This window comes from Puntigrus tetrazona, chromosome 1 (genome assembly GCF_018831695.1).
Source record: "Puntigrus tetrazona isolate hp1 chromosome 1, ASM1883169v1, whole genome shotgun sequence".
Lineage (NCBI taxonomy): Eukaryota > Metazoa > Chordata > Actinopteri > Cypriniformes > Cyprinidae > Puntigrus > Puntigrus tetrazona.
This window is the reverse complement of record NC_056699.1, coordinates 14,704,482-14,725,985: the sequence shown is the minus strand read 5'-3', so window position 1 is coordinate 14,725,985 and position 21,504 is coordinate 14,704,482. Positions and strand designations below refer to the sequence as shown.

Below are 21,504 nucleotides of genomic sequence, written 5' to 3'. Positions count from 1 at the left end.
TTTTTATTAAAATATGAAGACAAGTGTATGGTTGTAAACTAACAGAAGATGTTGCTTACTTAGTTTAAATATTATTACGTAAATTCCAGTAAAATGATATAATACCAAAATTGCTTGATAATGCTATTAATGCTTGGTTATTGTGAGGTGACCTGTTTAAAATTTAAGGTGCACCGTGATGCCATGTAGCATTAGGTTATCAGTGTATGAATCTGGTCAATTTCTAAATAATTTGTTTGTATTGTGTTATTTAATTCCATTCTATATAACTCTTATGCCATTTTCTATATTTTCTTGTTCTAATTTGTCTTTCATAGGACTAAGATGGAGTGAGGCACAGTCAGTGAGACAGAGGAAAAGCCAACTCTAAATGTAAACATAACACTTTGCATTTTGCTGCTCCCAGAAAGAAGGGTGTCAAAAAGGGTCAGAAGGTTCATGCTGGTTAGCTGTGGTACGGCTTCTCAAAGACAGATTTTAGGAAGAGAATGAGATTGTACTTTGTACACTACAAAAGTCTGAACAGATTTCCACTGATTCTGAGAAGAATATTCATTTTTAATACCACGTGACTGATTTAAGCTTATACAACAGAATTTCAAAGTACAGACTAAGTCAAACTTGGAAACAATGGAGCATCTTCCACAGACGAAAGGAAAGGGGGTCTTGATGTTTGCCCAGAGGCGTCAAAGGATGGATGAGCTTTCCGCAGAACAAGAGGAAATGAGACGAAAAGGCATACCAGTGGATGCAGTTTTTGAGCCAGAAGGTGAAACTGTAAAGTCTCCTCCGCTGGAAGAAGCCCAAGCCCCACAAGATATCTATCTAAGGCAACAACAACAGTATCAAGATCATCCATTTCAGCAACAGATGCTACCACAATCAGCAAATGGTTTGAATGGTCTGGATTCATATCAAAGGTTCGACTGTTTCAGATCCCTTGTCTCCAACAGAACTGCTAAGCCCTTTCTGGGTGGTCACAATCAAGGACGAAAAAAACTTTTTCACCAGTAAGCAGTGTCTCAAGCTCCAACATCTAAGAAACCTGAAAACATATTCAAGGTTCCTGTTCCAGTAAACACAACCCCACAGGTTTGGTCCCCAACATCAGACATAATTGCGTCACGTGATGAACGTATTGCTATACCTGCAATTAAAACAGGGATCTTGCCAGAAGCTAAAAGAAGAGGAGTGAAGTCAGACTCAAAGAGATGCCTCTGCTTCAGAAAAAGGAGATCAGAAGTCCTTAACAGAGTCATTTCCAGAAGAAGATTTTTTCAGTCTGGGTGCAGAAGCGTGCAATTTTATGCAAGCTCCAAAGATCAAACAGAAAAATCCTCCACCTGTCCTGCCCAAACCTGCCATAAACCTAGCTCACCCTCCTTGGTCTGCAGAGCGTCGTCCCCATGAATCAGAGTCCCTTGCCCCCAGCTATGGGGAACACCCTGGTGCAGGCAGTACCCCAACAAAACCCACCAAAGCAGTCTCCTGAAAAAGCCTGGTTTCCATTGTCATCTCAGCCAATACCACAGGAGCCACCACCTGCTTGGGTTCCAGATCTGCCTCAACCATCCTGGACTCAGACACAACGTACACCAGATTCACTTCGTGGCTGGTCCTTCCCAGTCTAAAACATCACGGGGTTAGATCAAGTGATCGTAACTCTGTTGCTTCCTGCCCACCCCAACACCTGAGCACATGCTTTCAGGATCTAAGGCTCCATCATCTTCTCCTAAAGGGTATTCATCAGATGCAGGTGCTTCTGAAGGACTGAACCTAAAGGAAAAGGAGCTGAAACTGTTTGCTCGAAGACAGTCCCGTATGGAAAAATTTGTGGTCGACGATGAGACTGTGAGAGCCAACAAACCTAGACCTCATCGCCAACATTTTCGATGCCAAGCACTTGGAAATACTCTTCTAATGTCCGTGCCCCACCTCCAGTCTCCTATAATCCCATTTTATCCCCTTTATCCCCCTTTGCAGCGGTTAAGCAACCCCCTCCTGCAACTAGTCCAAAAATTAAGTCTAAAGCAAACAAGGAGAAGAAGAATCCCCACCCAAGCATCTCAATGTTCTGGATGTCATGAAACATCAGCCCTACCAGTTGAATTCCTCGCTTTTCACCTACAACTCCACTCCAGAGGCCAAGGAAGCCCCTACAGAGTCTAAACAAACTTCTGCTCAAACCCCTACCAGTTTCCAGTCCCTTGCTTATAGAGCCCTCTACAGCATTCTCCTCCCCAAATAGCTTGCAGTCAGTTAAGCAAAAATCCATCTAAAGGCACTGGAGAGGTAAGTGTTCCTTACCCATTTGTTCATCAGTCTACATCAAACGTAAGCAACCATTGTTCCACAAAAGTTACATGGGAAAAAACTACCCATGCATGATGGCCCTAGAAACAAAGGCATCTCAAACTTCCTTCCTCCTGATATCTCTGGGGCAAATGTCTGTGTAGGGTCTTCTTTACCCGTGCATAATGAAAATGCTTCACGATGTGTGCATTACCAGTGGCTCCAAAACCAAAGTTTTCAGCCAAAATGTCAAACACTGGAGGCAAGAAATGGAAAACCAGTAATTTTGCAATAGTAATTGAATAGTACATTCAAAACAATATGTCTGGGCAGATTCAAAAAGTGCTGTTTTTGCTGTTTTGTTAGTTAAAGTTTTATTTTTATAGTACAATCAACTCTAAATTCATAACCCTTTAAATGGCTCAAGATTAGAATTTCAAACAATATATACCAGTTGTACTGTAGCATTCATAAATTAGATGGATTTATTTTATTAGTTTCAGTTTTACTGTGATATGTTTCCATATTAATAACACAACAATTTTACCACATTATGCCAAGTGGTCCTAGAAGCAACGTATTTTAAGACTTTTTGTGGACATTTGAAGTCAATCTAATAATGCAATTGAGAATTCTTTTGTGTTTATATATATATTTTCAAATTAAAATAGTTATGCATTCAGCAGACACTGCTGTTCAGATACAGTGAACAAAAAATGGGTGTACAGAATACTTTTAGCACATTTATTTGTTAATTCGGATATTATTATTATGAATTGTTACTTCTGTTGTTTCCTCTTGTCATTTCAAAACTATTGCACTTCCTGTTTATTCTGTTTAATAAATGTTTCCATCAGCTCTGTTTCACTTAATGCTTTCTGTGCACTCTCTTTGCTTTCCAGTGCTTTCTGTCCTCTCTAATTGCTTGCCAAATGTTTCAGTGTTCTCTTTCTGAATTTCCGTCATGTTACTCTGCTTTCTATCCGGTTATGGTCTGCAAAGATCAGTCCACAAATGAAAAAAAGCACAATATTTTCCTTCAGTGTATTAAAAATACACGTACTATACTGGGTCAACAAATATACGTAATTTAAACAAACCTAAATGATAGATTTCCATTGATATAGCATTATTTTGAACAGTGTTATTCTGTCAGATTCATTTTGTTCTTTACAGGTTGTTGATATACTATGGGTAGCTTGCAGTGGGCTGTGGCTCTGGTTTTCAAACTCTGCACATAACTCATTTTAAAAATAGCTCTTGCTCCGCCGTGTTTGAAACACACAAACCCTATTAAGACACCACTTCTACTTAGCCATCTGATCTTACCGGTCTTCCTAGCTAGTCAGGTGCCTCTAACCAGTGGTAAGTGTTAACTTATCTCACCCCCAACTCAACACCAAACAGACTTTTAATGACGACACTGCAGCAAATGACTCAAGAACTTAAGAACTCTATGATTTGACCGTCATTTTCCTCTTCAATTAAGTTCCCCCACCTTCCCGAACTGAGAGAGTATAAAAATTACTTTTTAGACAAAATTGTTTAAACTCAGTCTTTCTTGGCACCGAATGTGCAAGCTCACGATGAAATGCTTTGTTCTTTAATGGAGAGTGTTGCTCAATTCGTGGGTGAAATACATCTAATAAAGGATTTTTACGTCAGAAGAATGCATATCGTTGTTGCCATGTGGAAAAATGGCCAATAACTCAGGGAATGAGAAGAGGGTACACTCACTGGAGTGGTACCTTGACAGTTTTTGCACCCTTATTTTTGAGAGTCTAGCATCTCCTGTTTCATCACACAGACGCCACTGATAATCCACAACTCAGCAATCATGCCACTATACAAAACTTTCTGCCACTAAACTGTAAGAACCAAACACTTTTCTATGCCTCCACTAACAACGCCAGAACAGTTTAGATCCGAAATGATTGATTTGATCAAATGATTGATTTTATCCGCATATGAATTCCCAGTAGTCTGTATTTTGTAAATATGGGCCCTGGAAAAGAATAAATCAGTTTATTGTGCATTGGCTATACAGTAGGTAATTCCAGGGGTGACAACAGACACGTTTGTCACTTCCGCTGGCTGTATATTACTATGTCAGATAAACAGTCACTCTTTCTTTTAGACTTTGGCTGACTCTGAGACACTTGCATGGTATTCTCCTGCTCTTTCTCTAACAAAAAATCATTTATCACAAAATGTGATTTAACTGTCAGGGAATTACACTGAAAAAATAATTAAGGAATTCTTTTAAGGAAAGTGGTTGCAATCATGTTTTTGCTTTCCTTAAAAAAGACCTTAAAAACTGCCTTAAACCTACACCAACACTATAAGCATTATAGCACTAGCAAAAACATTTTTTGGTAACTTTCAAGGAAGATAATGTGAATACTTTTGATGTTCTTCTTTAGTAATTGATTGAGCAGACTTGTTGGAAATTTATATCCCAAACCTTGTCTTTTGAATATCTTTTATGTAAAGAGTAATTGTTTTTTAGGGTCTTAGAGTGGGTGTACTCACTTATTGTACATTGAATATGTATCTATCTATATGTTTACCAGGCAATCTCTAACTTTCATGCCTTCAGAGACTCAGTAAGCTTGAAAAGTGCACCCACTCCAAAAAATATTTTGACAGTATCTAAATATGACCCAGAATTAATCCGCTGCCAACCAACCCTGACCTCCTCAACCAAAATTAGCATCGCCTTTAAATAGCATTTACACACACAGTCCAGAAGAGGGCAGTCAAAACGCATGCTTTCATTTATTTGTTTGCTGTAAAAGCACTGTAAGAAATACAGAAATAACAATAGTTGGTTTTTGCTACAAACTAAAATTTGTGATTATTAACTTGTGCATAATTGATCTTCTTTGTCTGTGTAGGCATTCAGCAAGAGCCGGTCATGGACTTCCCCCCAGAGACTGTCCTCCGTGTCTCCCGCTTCCCTGTGTCCACTCCGGTGTCTATTCAACACGTCAGTCACTGAACAGGCAATATTCATGGGTGGAACAGCCCCAAGAAACGCTCTCCTCTGTAGATGAAGTTCCTCAAAGCCTCTTTGGTCCTGATGAGTCCAAAATTTCAGCTACTCCTAGAAAATCATTACCACAAACACCAGCAGAATGGAGGAAAAGACTTTTCTACGAGGCTGTTGGTGGCCCGCAGGAGATGGAGCCTGTAACAGCTGTTACATCCCCAACCAACAGCTTTTCTTCAGTGCCGAAAGAAGCAGTATCCGGGCCTCCTTTCCGTCCTGCGCAGCCTCTGGTGACCAGCGGCAGGTACAGCAGGGGTACTTCTCTGCCCACAAATTTCACACTTCACTCAAACTGTCCGCAACTGCATAGAGTCAGTTGGAAACTGTAATTAAATATTCAGAGTGATCAAATTAAATTATAGTATATCATGGTGTATGAATATTACAAAAAAGGGCTGTTAAAAAATGTTCAGGTTAAAGTTTAGTGGTGCATACATTATGTCATAATTTTATATTATGTTATAATATTCTAGCATTTAAAGTAGACTATCATTTAAAAGTTTGGGATCAGCTGATTTTCTTTAGTCTTAGGTTAGGTTAGGTTAGGTCTTAAAACAACTTACTGACCTCAAACCTTTGAATAGTAGTATATATTGATACAATAGATTTAAATCAATGCTGTTCTTTTTAACTTTTCATTCATCAAAGAATCCTGAAGAAATTATGATAGTTAACAAAGAAATTAAAAAGTAAATTACAGTGATATTTCACAATATTGCTGTTTTTTTTCTGTATTTTGGATCAAATAAATACAGCTTTGATGAGCAGAAGAGACCTTACATTACAAAAAAATTTAATATTTTATAAAAATAAATCTAATATATTAATACTATTAAATAACCTTAAGAAGTTTAAATCATCTTGCTTTGCCGAGACCACTTTTTTGAGATTATTTGTGAGTGCACGTTATAGTGTATTTATATATATATATATAACATATATAACATATATTTACATTATATATGAGAAAAAGAATGTCTAGGGAGCCTTAGATTAGATTAGTTTTAATTACATAACAAAGTACAATTAATCTCTTTAGTCATTTCAATGATTATTCTGAACTACTGATGCAATATATATCACCCATTAAAACATGGCCGTTAATGTCAAGTTTCCAGAATAACATTTAAATGTCTTTTTTTTCATGAATCACCAACTTTCATGTCTAGCGTCATATAAGTACAATGCTTTCACTGTGTTGTTCTTAATCTTTGATTATATCTCTGATAGTTTTTGTGTTTAACTTGCGTGCTTATAATAGTTTCTGGTTGATTTGAAGACATATTGGAGATATTTGATTGTGCAGATCTTCATCATGGATAGGCTGCAGATCATAGAAAAAATGCATCAATGCCTGTGAAAATGTTAAGTGTGTAATTTGAAATGCCAAAAATGAAATATTTCATTTTCATGTTAAAATTTATTTGTAACTTCATCCAAATATGCACATTGTTTAAAGGATCTTGTTTTAGAAAACCGTAATGTACACAATGATACTTTTAAAATCCGAACTGATCACAAACGATCTGAATGTATCAACCTGTTCAATAAATAGAGTTTGACAATGACCAAAAATGCTGTTATGTTCCATTTTCAAAGTTGCTACTATAACATTTGATTCTATCAGATCTTTTTACAGACGATAAAATAGTAAAATAGATCGGGCCTATTGGATTTTCTCTTGGAGTAGGCAACCATCTCAGTGCTGAGTCCTATAAGGTGATGTGTTATGTAACAATGCAGTATCAGGATCTTCATACTTCTGGAAGGCCTGCTATAAATGACAATCAAGAAACTCCCAGCCTCTGGAGCTAACAATTACACAGACTAAAACCCCCATCACCTTTTGCACACACACACAAAAAGTGACTTTGTACACTTTATTCCCATGCATACAGTTCTCCTCCCTCCCCCTCCATACCGACTTATACCATTGTGAGAGGTTTGAGTGCTGAACACAGCTAAAATTAGCCTATTGATGTAAGCTGGCGTTCCACTAACACCCGCACACACCCCCACCCCAGTGCAAGTCAAGAACAGAGTACCAGACAAAGACAAATCAGGCCGGATCGATCTACCTAAAGTGACCTCTTCCTTTGTACAGGTAGAACTCAAGACACACGCAGATCCAACAGGTAAGAAGACGGCCTTCCTTGAGAGACTGTGTGCAGTGTGGACATAATGATAACGGACATGTGTTATAACGCTGCTGGGGTTGTGTTTTGTGGACGGTTCTGACACTTAAACCGCGGTAACAAAACATAGAGAGAGATGTATCTTACACGGCTTTCTTAGAAGACTGATGTTGGATAAGTGTGCACATGATAATAGAACGAACTAAAACGGAAGCCCTAACAAATGAACAGACATGTTTAGGAATTGCTTTCTGAATCGTGCAACCGCATGACATATTATTTAATTTTCTGAGCATCACAGCAATATAAAGCATGCAAATAGAAATATATATATGTATTAGTAGTTTTACATGCACCAATCAGTTTAAGCACTATGCTGCTCACAAAGAGAGAATTCTGAGATTGATCTTTTTAAACTTTTCAATGCGAGCAGCAAGTAAGGAATTGAATGGCAAGGCCTTTGCAAAGTGTGCCAAGAAAGTTTCTTTTGGCTTTGATCAGTGTCTGTAACCCAGTCTACCCCCTGGACACAATGTTCAGTCACCAGCTCATGCATAACCGTGATTTATATCACTTCATGACATATGACATCTTGCTCCGTTTAAAGCGCTGGCTTGTGTTCAGGTAAGTTTCACCTCTGCACTTTAATGAGAGTTATACCTATACTATATAAAACTATATACCTATACTATATAGCCACCCTCAACAGATTTACACAGAATTCCTAAATGAGAAAAAAATTAATATAGAATACATAAATAAAAGAAAAATATTTATACATAAAAATGTATTTTATTTCAGTTGAATTCATCGCATGTAATAAAACCATAAAACATGTAGTTATAACTATAAACAAATCAATCTATATCCTTATTGTATAATTTTTCAGCCTTTTCATCACATTATCCTCTAAATTGAATTTAGATACTTCTACTACACGTATCTGTGTCCTTTATGTATTGCAGCACTACTGGGATTCTCTTTTAAACCAACATGTCACAGTTCAGCACTCTTTCAGTGCGTGAGAGGAAGAAGCAGGCAGCTGCCCTTTGCCACGAGGTCCATGGTGGCGCCAGCGGTATAACCTTCTACCAAAACCTGCTCTCAGATCAGCACTGAACGAATACAGAGCACAGCACTGAACCTAGCTGCCAATCACAGACAGAAACACCAACGTTTAGAATGTGGTTCAGGGCCACTGCCTCGTTCTGGCCATAAATAATGCTCTGCTGCCTGTAGCAGTGGATTCACTCTGTCATTGTCACAGGCTATTTCTGCAAAGGCTAAAGTTGGGAGGATGGGGGTAGGACAGCTGTGCTGGAGCCGAAATGAGAACAGAATAAAGACCGCGGAGAACAAAAGGAGAGAGAAAAATCCCCTGAACCTTTTACAGTTCTCACGTTATATCGCTAGTACAATTTGATTAACGCTAGACATTTCATATCGCTACATCAACAGTAAAAAAATAATGACAGGCAAAAGGAACGCTTTCTATTTAAATGATCAAAGTTATGTTTGGAATCATTGTGAAATGTTCAGGATAACATCATCAGTATGGCTGAAAAGCTCCTGCTGCAGCGGCATAGCATGCACCTTATATGATTTCCTTTAATAAAACTTTCATAACCATCAAATCTAACCTTTTAATAATGAATTCACCAGTTTCCATTAAGGTTGAATGATCTTTCATGTGACTTTTCATAGAATGTGTGGATCTAACATCCAGAGTACAACCTTATGTATTTTATTTTTTTTTTTCATATCATGATATATTGTTTGAATAAATGACACCTACATATGCCGATATAAAATATACACAATACGCATTCAAATACGGATCATATGGAGGCGTCTAAATGTTCACTTCATAATAACTTTCATATTAGTCATTAACAAACATTATTACACGATATATCGTCATCATTAAATATCAATAGTCACGAGCCACGTATATTACCATGCAAATTATGCAAAGCATCGTCCAAGGTTTTATAAATGGACCTGTTAAATTATTTTGTAATAACAAAAAAATCGTGTGATAATAATGCAGGTTTTACTATGGACCTGGGAAAGAAACTTTCCACTCCAAAGGACATCATGCTGGAGGAGCTGTCTCTCTTGTCAAACCGAGGTCACGTCTTTTTAAGATGAGACAGCGGAGATCAGAAAATACACGTTTGAAAGCATTCAGAATGAAGCCAATGCCATGTTTAACGTAAGTAGCATCTGCACTGACTTGAACCCGCATCCACAACAGAAGTCTTTTTGCTTGTATCGTGCATCAAAAGATGCAAATGTGACACATATTGTGGCACGAATAATACCATCATTTCTAACTTATCTGACGTGAGCTCAGATATCCAACTTGATGTTGATCACCACCAACTATTCTGTTATATAATTGTGACTTGCTGCTATGTGTGTGGTTACTTTGTGAAGCAAACATGTGCTCAGCTGAATGAATGGCAGCCACACATGGAAGATAGCAAATGCCACGTGCCCTTGTCCTTCCCAGTGTGCCTTCTTTAGGGTCAGCGCTGAAATGCGTCCACGACAACTCACTTCATTTATCACCGTTCAAGTGTCCGGAGTGTACGCTCGTTCTCCGCTGTGTACCGAAATGCATTTCTACATAAGCGACAGCTTGTTAATATATTTCAACCTAAAGGATTTATAACGTACACTGTAACTATATACAACTGTAAAAGTATGCGTGATGAAACGAATATGCAAGAAACCACCGTATCTCTTGAATAGAGCAAGTCAATTATTTTAAATCGATCACAAATTACGTTTTAATCATTAAAAAGAACGGCAGAGCTGTGGCACTACAGTAGTGAGCGTGCTCTTGAAATAATGATTTCGTTCAAGGACATGGTCTGACATCTGACGGATCGACATCCTAACCATTTTGTTAGGTGTTGGTGTTGACCCTAATCCTGTTGACCTTCTTTTGGTTTAATATTTTTAACGTGGAGTGATAGAACGGACTACTTTAAACACAGAAGTGCACTTTGTGGGAATCAAGCAATGTGTGAAAAGAGATTAATGTGAGTCAGACGCGGCTCAGTTTACCCCCCCTCTGCCTTATTGGAGAATATATTGTGCTTTCTCCGCATCAGTTTAACAGTGGAGCTTTCAGGCCACTTTGTTCACAATCTGAAATCATTCATAAAATAGTTTGTAGTTTTTATTTTTACGCCTTTGTCACGCACGCGCAATCCAGGCCGTAGTGTGTCAAAGTTGTAACTGACATTTCATTTTAGAACGAAAATCAAGCCAATGAAGAAAACTCAGCGAATAAAGGAGTTGGGTCAAAAGCACGCCCCAAACACGCCGGATCCCAGAAACCCAGCAAACCCTCAGGACATTGCACCAGGTATGTCAGAATCAACGCTGATTATACTACACAAAAATGACATTGAAACTATTTTCACTAAGAAATTGCTATTAAATGAATCATGCATTAAATAATTGCAAAGAAACATGAAGTAAAATATTGTTTTAGAACTACTTTTATTCCAAAACTGCTTGATTTTAAGAGTTTGAATAGCGTGGTTTATATAGATTCTTAGCAGCGTGTCAATGGTGGCTGAGTCAGGAGGATTGCACTGCTCATGCGTTACTCTTGTTATCCACCCCTGCGTCGAGCTTGTAAGATGCTTACAAAGCCTCTTGTATCATCTGTGAAAGAGTAAGTGCGGTGGAGTCAGAGAGATTGAAGAGAGAATATGATAGCGACAGCACATGCCACCCCAACTCACCTTCTATTTCTGGCTGGGTGAATCACTCTGAGTGACTTTAAATGGGTTAAAAGGTCCTGTATGTGTTTGCTTTCTTTCTGTCAATGTTCAATAAATGCATGCTGATTTTGATAATCATGGAAACATATGCAGCAAACTGTTGTTTTTCGCAGGATATGGAGGTCCACTGGCAAACATTCCTCCAGAGAGTTCAACGCCACAGCTATGCCAAAATCCTATCACTCCCCTGGGAAGAGGCCATCATCAATGACCCCACGCTGGCCGACACACTTAAAATTCAGCTGCCAGTGCCTGAGCCTAAGACAGAACTACCTGACTACAAAAGCTTTAATAGGTATTGCATTTTTCTTAATGTCGAATGTTGCAACCTGAAACCGGTATATTTGGTTTCATTTAATTTTAGGAAAATCAAATACAACGTATTTTCACATAAACTAGCGATAGTTAGCATGGTTACCATTTTTGACGCATAGTGAACTGTTACTCTATTGCACAAAGTGGATATGTTCAGTCCTGCAATAATGTATCTGCACAACACAGCACCATCATGAGGAGATAAACAGGTGGTGCAGGCTCAGTCTCCATATAACCAATAATTCATACGTCAATACCTGAGTTATTTCAATGAACTTTGATTACTGAAATTGGCATTGATAAAAATGTACAAAAGAAAAAGAATAAAACAACGAACAAGAAAAAAAGTTTTTTAAAGGTTTGTTTTAAAAGTCATCATATTTGACATTAAAAGCTGTTTAATGACGCATGTGTGTGTTTGTTTATGCCAAATGCCAATATGTTTCAAAAGGATAGTAAAACCTGACATTTTTGGCATTGTGTGGAAAAGAACAGAAACCAATACAAAATACATAAGCGAATCGATCTCTGTTTCTTAGGGTGGCTACACACCATTTGGGGGTTCAAAAGCCCACGAGGATTACTTTTAAGCTTCAGAGTGGACTTGAATGCTCCTCGGTACCCTGAGCTCCAGGATGCTGCCTTGGCGACCCACTTTCAACAGGACTGCCCAGGGCTGGATCTCCGGCGGCACGCCTCTCATTCTACCCACTGTCTCTTTGGAGCCTTTCGAGATCCCTGAGTCTGACGATCTGTAATACAGATTCAAGCCCTTCTCTTTCCCAATCCCAATGAGCCTGACTGAGGTATAGGGTGTGTGTAGATGTCTAGTTTGTGTGCTGGTATTCTTTGTATTCTTTGAAGTGAGTTTTGAGCTGCCGTTCTTGGGACAGCAGTTACCACGTATCATTTTTGTAAGGAATGCCTCAAAACTGAATTTTATTTAACAAAAACACACAAGGAAGCATTAATAATTGTCATCAGAATGAAACATTTTGTTGAAATCCATGTAACACATTATGCTACATGTGTTTAGTTATATCACCTATCTTTATTTATTGATCAATGCGTTTTTGTGCCTTTGTACAACTTGCAAAACAATACATATATAAAAGTATAAAATATACATTGTACTATGAGTACATTCATTCATACATTCAGGATATTGCAGTTATTTTCACTAACATTATGCATGATTATACTGTGAAACATTACCAGTTTTTTCTCAGACATTTTCGTTAATTAGCATCAATTCATTTTTGATAACTTTTTGTGGTGAAATATTTTGCACTCTTCTATTCTAAGGACGCTCACAAAGCTTACAGTATAACCGTGAAAATCAATCGTTTAAAATTCTGAAATCACAAATTGATCAGGGATAGATCAATAGTGAAAAAAGCCATATAAATATAATGTGCTGAATGCCTGAAATCTCGTTTGTACTGTAAAAAAATAGAATTAATATATATTTCTAAGAAAATTTGTTTTGTGAAATGTATTTCTGCTGATGTTTATCATTATATTCACAGTGTTAGACCTTTTGTAGTTTCAAAAATATAGTGTACACACGTTGTCGAAATAAAATCCATATTTATTTCAAACTTCTGCCGTTGGTGATTTATTAAATTTGTATCGTTTTGATAGATGGCCAGTGCTAATAATGTTCAATGGAGTTTTCACAGCATATATCTACGTAGTAAATCATCATCATCCAGAAACAACCCAGGCTCAAGTGGAAAAACGTGCCTCTACGCATATTTCTGCAACTTTTTACTGCACGTATTTTCAAAGTGAAATGTCCAGAGTGGCGCCAAACACACGTTTAACAGCTGATCAAGTGCACATTTATATTAGGATGGTACAGTATTGCAGTGTTTTTATAATTCTGCTCGAGGTACGCTTTGGGCGCTCAGAATTAAATATCCAGTGAGCGCCACTAAAGATTAATGCTCTATCGTGTTGTAAATATCCCAAACCTAAACGTAGCTTTAACCTATGTTTTTTCCAGTTTTGCAGAAATGCACGTAGAGTGCAAGTATTTCCAACGAGCCTAGGTCGTCTCTGGAAGAATCTGAGGCACAGCACACAGACATATCACTCTGACACTGACTATATTTACAGGAGTCATAAGTAGCCTTGAATTTGACACTCTCTGTGCTACAGTTACAGTAAACACAAAGACTTCCAGACAGTCAGCAAATGCTTCCTTCGAGCTCGCAGTAAAATGTGCACGGGAAAAACATTAGCTATTTTACAGTAAAATACTTAAAGGCCATTGAATAATAAATAGCTACCTCTAACACCGTGAACAGCAAACAAAACTGATACTTCTTTATTTTAACGTGGTCTTATAACACGTTAGAAGTACTGTATTTAAAATGAAAATAACACTAATGTATTGCACATTTAAATGTAACCAACCATAAACCAAACCCTAACTCAGCAGCTTTAAATACATTTTATTCAATATTTTATATTATATTTGTTTATATTTTATAATAACGTAAAGAGTATCCTTTATTTGCTATCCCAACCTCATTTATGCATTATTATTTTGTTGATTTGAAAACTAAATAATAGCCCCATCTATAAACTTCTGGCATGCGCTCTTGTCTGATAGCATGACTGCACAAACACTACTTGCAGTGACTGATACATTTATTTTAAAGCTGATGAAATGCTGTTGTGGTCAGGTTGTGCACGCTGGCCTGGTTTCATCTTGTTATTCACACAACAAATTATCCACCTCACGTAAAATACCTCACGAATATTAAGTAAAAGCTTATTCCTTGAAGATATACTCAGTATCATAAATATCAAAATTTAATTTTTGATTAATAACATGCAATGCTAAAAACTTCATTTTGACAACTTTAAAGGCGTTTTCTCTATATTTATTTTTTATTTTTTGTACCTTTGATTCCCTTTCAGTTATTGTCCCATCCTAACAACTACATATCAACAGAAAGCTTGTTCATCCAACAGGCGATGTATAAATCTGTCTGATCACAAAAGTAAAAAAATGTGACCATTTATTAATAAAATCGCAGTTTGCTCAAACAAAACAACATATTTCATCACCTTTGAGTCACATGGTTTTTGCGCGTAGGTTATTTTGCCCCAGTTTCCTGAGGAACTGGTTTATTATTGGCGTAAGTTTTAGTTCATATCCCAAATGTAATTTTGTTATAAGTTCTGGGTATACTCCTAATTACAAAACAGTAATTGCACTATAATAACGATGTTATGACACAATCATGATTTTTTTATTTTTATTTATATTTTGTGAAAGTAAAGCACTGTACAACAACACAGACGTCCCATGCGTTGTTTGCTGGGTCTCGTGAGAATGCACGCCCTCCGCGCACGCGGGTTATTCCCTGCGGAATGACAGTAAATAGTGTGGCTGGATATGAGGCGGAGTCAGCGCGTCTACTCCACATCCATCAGAATAATCCCCAGCTCAGGACCTGAACGGATAAAACCCCCTCCATGCCGTGTGGAGGAGCAGGGGACGCGTGAACATGGACACAGCGCTGCGGTGTTTTTTGTGTTTAGGCCTGTAGAGGGAGATCTTTGACCACCATATGGATTTACTGCGCTTTATGTCACGCGCTGGGCGATGAAGGATTCCGACAGCGAGTGGCTTGAGCAGGACGCGCAGAATGAACTGGATAAACACTCTTCTAAACGTGGGATTTGAGTGACAATATATTGGACACGTGGGTAAGCTGGTCTGGTTTGTTTATGACTGTGTCTCAAAAGCCTAGCTAGCTTCCTGCATGGATAGACGTTTTGGGGCATCGTAGGCGCGTTCTAATGCCCAAAATGCACACACGGCATATAGCTGGGCTCGCCTGATGCGCATGCGCAGAAACAGGTGTAACGGCATGCTGAGCACATTTTGCTTTTATTTATCATGTCATGTTCTGCAGATACTGTTACACAGACGTCATAATAATGGACTCTGTTTCGTAGCGCTACTTAAAACACGAAAACACTGTTTTTCAAAGGCCGTGCGCAAAGTAGTGACATTCAGCAACCTCACTGCGCTTTTTAATGAGAAATATAGCTCATGTAGACAAATATTTATGTTAATATGTTCTGATAGTTCTGTCAGAGTATTTTAACTGTTCGTTTTGCGTTAAAAGGCATAAAATAGGCTAACAAATATTTTTGCGCCAAACAGTTATTTGGAAAGTATGGTTTTCCATGATGAACATCTGCATAGCAGTTTAATAATGTATACTTGCTGTACGCTTAGTATTTAAACTCCTAGGAGCATCGTATTCTTTAGTGTCAATAGTCAAGGCGCTTATGAGAACCACACAAGCGATTGAGAAACCCCTTCAATGTTTCTTTATGGAAATTTAATTTCACACCGCTAGAAATTCTGCATTATCGAGTACGAAGAGGCAGAATTCCCAGCATCAGTGCTGCAGCTGCCTGCAAGCCCATCATCTTCATGCGGTAGCCATGGGCAGTAGTCCAGCATTTTACAGTAATATGCTGCGACACTGCGGCAACAAGTTCTACATTTCATCCCTGACCCCACAGCCTGAGGCTCCAGGAAGAGGATCGCCCTTAGCATTGAACACCAGTCAGATATTCTTACAGAATCATTAGTTTCAGACATCATGACACAGTAAACTTCTCAAAAAGCTGCAATACTACTACTGTAATATTAACAAATAATAACACAAATATCACATGTGTACAGATGTATTATTTCTGTAATTATTATATTTTGTGTCAAAATGTGTGTATTAAAGTGAAATGTCAAGCATGTTTCATTCATGTTTAATGAATTTCAGAGGTGTCAAAGTAAGCAGTGCATTCCTGTCTAAAAGTATGGCACTTTAAGTGAGAGATGATTACTAGTAATACTCCACTTGCATGAGGAACAAAGTATTATGTCCCAAGCTATTAATGTTCCATTTAACAATTTTTGATTGGTTTCTTCTTTTGAAATGTTTTGTTGAGATGTGTTTTAATTTAATCTGTACATAAAATGTTACACTATAATTTAAAATCCGTAGAACAACAGATTTGCCATTTTACTGAAGTGATTTTTATATAAAGTCATTAACTGGATTGTGGTTGCATTGTCAAGTTTGTTTTGGCACAGTACAGTCATTTACATACTATATCATTATATTTAATTTTTTTAAATGGAGGTAGTAAAGATTACATGTAAAAGTTATTCGTTTTTTGGGGCAATGGATAAAAGTCAACCACACCAAAAGGAAATATCTCAGTTATCAACAGACTGTAAACAGTCACTAAGTTTGTTTTCATGCACGTCTTTAAAGTAGAGCTTACATTTTCCAGCCTGTATTTTTTAGTTTAGTTTTTGCTGTCATGTTTTAGATGAGTACTGTCTTAAACATTGCTGACCAAAGACCATTAGAGCAGCTGTTTTGATATTTTTATCTTGCCGTTTTCATTGTGCCTCTTAACACTGAGGTGAATACCAGAGATAATATCTAATAGAAAGATTTGGACTTGCCTGGATTTTCATTGTGAAGGCTCAACCAGTAAAAATCCAGCCAGTCAGCATCTATTTTATTAAATATTGATCTATGAAACTTGGCCATACGTTATAATATACATTTTTCTGGATTAGTCATGTCTGGGCTTTCTAAGCGACCTAAAATATGTTTGTTTTTCTATTGTTTCCATACTGTCTAAAGGTAATGACCAGTTAGTTGTGTTTTGAGAAAGCAGGATCACGAATACACACAATGTATGAGGACTGAAGACCTGCTCAGTGGGTTTTTAAGCAAAAAAAAAAATTATACAATTCTTTTGAATTCACAACCCATTACCCAAATTCTATATGTCCAATTATGTATCTTATGCTCTCAAAGAATGCAGGTAACTGATTATAACAAAGAGTTTTAAAGAGCAAAGCACCCTGTCATGAAGATTATCCGTAAACCTTGTGTAGCAGCATAATACATAACTCCTAATTGCAAATAGCATCCAGCCGTTTATATAATACTTCATTGTACAAAGATGGCTTGGGTAGTACCCTGATGTAGCTTTCTATTTAACAACATTGATTTTATCTCTTCTACATATTTGCTCACCTGCACCCCCCAACCCTTTGTCTTGTGTCTCTCCCTCTCTGTAGGTCTTCCTTTATTAAAGGCCAGTGTTCTACTTCAGTGCCTGTTCTGAGGAGCCTCAAGGAATAATATTGTAGTGACTTCCATTGACTTTGTGGTTGAAAATGCTGGAGGAGAGTAATGGATTTGTTCTTCTCTGCATCCATCCTCTTATTACCAGTGTGCCTGGATGCAGATGAACTGGGCTAATACCGGGAGGAGACAGAGTGAGATCATTGTCATAGCAACTGCTGGACTGATAAAACAATGTGCCACACGCTTTGTAGCTAAAAATCACATGTTCCCACTTAATAAAGAGCAACTGTTTTGAATGGTTCTTTATATCCAAATGGTGTGCTGCCAAATCCTGCACATCGAAAAAGAAAACCCAGCGCAGTGTATTTGGCTTCCTTTTTTGTAGGGCACTCTGTAAGTCAGTCTTCTCTGTCAGGTACAGGGACCGTTGAGGAGCTTAATGTACCCTAAAACAGATGTATCAACCTCAGTTGTTTCAGTGATTGACTCTGCTTGTTTGGGCTGGAGTGGCCAGGCTCCAAACCTCGCCCAGCATGGGTCAGGCTATTTAAAAGCCTGGAGTGCAACATGGCTGGGTACACAGGTGTCCTGGGGCGGAGACGGGGCTGAGCAGAATCCTACCAGCCAGACCGTATGATCTCTCTCGCTTTGACCAAAGGTCTTCTTAATGAAGCCAGAGCCAGAACAGCTGCTTCCTCAGCGAGGGTGCTGTGCGGGTGAGTAATGTGCTCGGGTAGACACTGAAAATGTTCAGGTGCAGGATTTTACAAACAGTGAATGTGAAATAGACACGGTGCAATGCTGATGCGAAAACACTCACAGATACAAAGACATGCTTGAAAAATGGTTCTTTATTGGCTTTTATGGTTTCCTTGAAGGGCATTTGGTATCCATGAACCTACTGCACATATAGTAAGGGTTCTTTAACTTTTTAAAACATTCTTCACTCAAGACCAAAATTATTCTTTAGAGAACTGTTTACTTGAAAGGAGCTACTAAATGTTCTTCTGTGGAATCACGTGCATGTTTTTGGAGCCTTTATTTGTTGTAAAGGATTTATGTATAGCTTTTTATCAAGGTGTAAAATACCCTAACGTGGTTCCTGCTGCAGGCTGATTTATGCAAAACTAAAGACCTGCTTTACAGGTTCTTTGGCAGCTTGATATCTTCAGGAGGAGCCTACGGCAGCTCTCTGGCCATTTCTGCTTGGGTGATGCCTGTATTTTCTGGTGCTTTAAAGGTAACATTGACATGAAGGCTCAAATGTCTCAAAATTGTGAAGTAACGAAGTTCGCATGCAATAGAAAATGTCATAGTCTATTGTGATGCATATCCAAGTGAAAAATGTATGCTGAACTAGATTTTGTCCATCTGGAATTGATTAAATGATTGGAGTGTTGTCATTTGCTGATTGCTGTGATCTCATGTCAGTGACGTATTGCTAGATTATCGACTGGCCCTTATGCCCATATTCACGTTAGATTATGGATACAAAAATTGGCATATATACATTATTTATAATAAACATTGTAATATTCTATTTAAGAATAGACTAAAACATCTTATTTTGTACAAAACATAGAATCCATTATGGCTAGGATGTTGTCTGTGTATAAAGCTGTTCCAGTAGACAGTAAACAAGCTGTGAGTCTGGGCTTACTGGGTTCTGAGACACAACCAAAGAAACTGTCTATACTACATTGCTGAGTTTGTATGTGAGGATTATTGAATTGTTTCTTTTCATAGAGCATCTTCTGTCAGTTCCAGCAGAGTCGAGGCGGGCTCTGCCGTCAGATACCCTGCGTCATGCTCTCGCTGAGACTTTTAAAGATGAGCAGCGCTTCCAGCTGGGCCTCATGGATGATGCAGCAGAGTGTTTTGTATGTTTGACCTCCAAAAAATGCATATATGCATATATATATATATTGTTTAGCTGTGATGCAAAAACACTGTTAAAAATCTAAAGGCTAATGCCAGTGCATTGGTTTCTAAGGCAAGAAAGCTTTAATTAAAACTGGAAGGAAGTGTGCTCATGTATGCACCTCTGGGAAGTTAAAGTGGAAAGGTTAAAGTTGTTTATACATCATCACCGTGTCAGCTGATATCATTTGATCAGGGTCCAAATGACGTTCACTTGTGACCATCACAAACAGTTATGTGTGCAATGTGCAGGGCGTAAGACATTTCATGAGTCCTGCAGTGTCTGGGCACTGTCTAAATGTTTGCATTTTATAGTAAAAACTTCACAACAGCATTAAATATAGTTCACCAAAAATGAAGTCATTTTTCTTGCTATCATATTTTTCCAAACCTGTATTCTTTTTGTTTTTGTAGGACACAAAGTAAGATATTTTTAAGTCAGACATTTTCAAAATTATTCAGGTTTAGAATCACTAATGAAATAAAAATTTGTCCTGAAAAGCCAAATGGTGAAAGGCCTAATTAGAATGTATATTTTGTCCTTTTGCTAATAGTGTTTATTAAAATGTGTTTATTATGAGCAATTGGATATAATTGTTTACTGTTCTGAAAAATAATTTTTGGTGCCATTAATGCGCTTTATTTTAAGTAGCTGTTTTGTGTTGTTTGGCCTACTTTGTGATAGGTTGATGTCTCTAATAATAACGACGATTTTTTAAAAATAACATGAAGACGTTTGAGGCTAGCACTAAGAATAACCGTGTCAATAGAGTCTGATTTATCACTGATCATTGTTTCCTTTTTTGCTTTTTTTCCATCTGTTTTGTAAACTATGGGAGACAGGAGAACATTTTAGAAAGGATACACCTGCACCTGGTTTCTGATTCAGCCACAGAAATGTGTACTTCTAAATCGTGCATCACCCACCAGAAGTTTGCCATGACCCTCTATGAGCAGGTACTATGATGCTTCTTGAAACAACGGTTTATTCTCATTGATTTCTGTGCTCGTTTTTGAGCCATGAAGTCAATCCAAGGCAGCCCATTACAATGGCAGATTTCTGTATTTTTGTTGGTATGGTTAGACCTGACAGAAGTTTCTTTCCTCGTGTAGTTTGTCTGTCGTAGCTGTGGCGCATCATCAGACCCTCTTCCCTTCACTGAGCTTGTGCACTATGTCTCCTCCACGGCCCTATGGTGAGTGAAATAGTCTACTCTAACTGATATTGTATGTGCTTTTATAAATGCAGTGTCAGTGTGAGAACTGACAGGATGTTGTCAGAAAGCTTCGCAGAAAAACAGAACTGTCTACGTTAAAGGATTACAGTTTAATTTGAGGAAAGTGGAATAGAGGTCGGCAGTGCAGTATGTCTGCTACCTAGAAACGAATGATCCTCTTTGTGCTCTTTGCTCTATTGTCAGTCAACAAGTGGAGCGAATCTTGGAGAAGACGGACAGACTACGTTCGGACATGTTTGGTGAACTGCTGCAGGCAGCCAACACCATTGGAGATCTCCGCAACTGCCCTGTATATCAGCTTTTCTTTTATTTTAAACCAGTTGCATGCGCATCCTTTTCTATGCATTTAAAGTGAAACAACTGAACTGAAATATAGGAGCCTTATAACAATGCTCGTTTTAGAAGAACATTTGAGACGACACTTAGAGGCTTTTGCAGCTGTCCTTTTTATATATTCTCTTTATGGACATTGTATTAATACTTCTTATGAATATTCCTAAATAAGTTCTTCTCAGGCTGTTTTTTAAAAGGCTTCTTATATTGTTTATTTTAGTTGAGCACAAATTGCACAGATAATCTTATATCCCTGAAAGAGCTGTCCAT

The 21,504-nt window shown here is 37.9% G+C and overlaps 1 protein-coding gene and 2 pseudogenes across 1 annotated transcript; all 3 read left to right on the top strand.

Annotated features, from left to right (window-relative positions):
- The first annotated feature begins 630 nt into the window (after positions 1-630).
- Positions 631-2,248, top strand: LOC122342950 (annotated as a pseudogene).
- Positions 2,249-7,292: 5,044 nt separating this feature from the next.
- LOC122352677 lies at positions 7,293-12,667 on the top strand (annotated as a pseudogene).
- A 6,675-nt stretch (positions 12,668-19,342) lies between these two features.
- On the top strand, positions 19,343-21,493 carry LOC122342943 (inactive ubiquitin carboxyl-terminal hydrolase 53-like). Its single transcript, XM_043237166.1, has 5 exons — positions 19,343-19,376; positions 19,490-19,623; positions 20,507-20,620; positions 20,777-20,859; positions 21,085-21,493. Exons 1-5 carry the CDS (start codon positions 19,343-19,345, stop codon positions 21,254-21,256), a joined length of 537 nt encoding a protein of 178 aa, XP_043093101.1. The 3' UTR covers positions 21,257-21,493.
- The last annotated feature ends 11 nt before the right edge of the window (positions 21,494-21,504 follow it).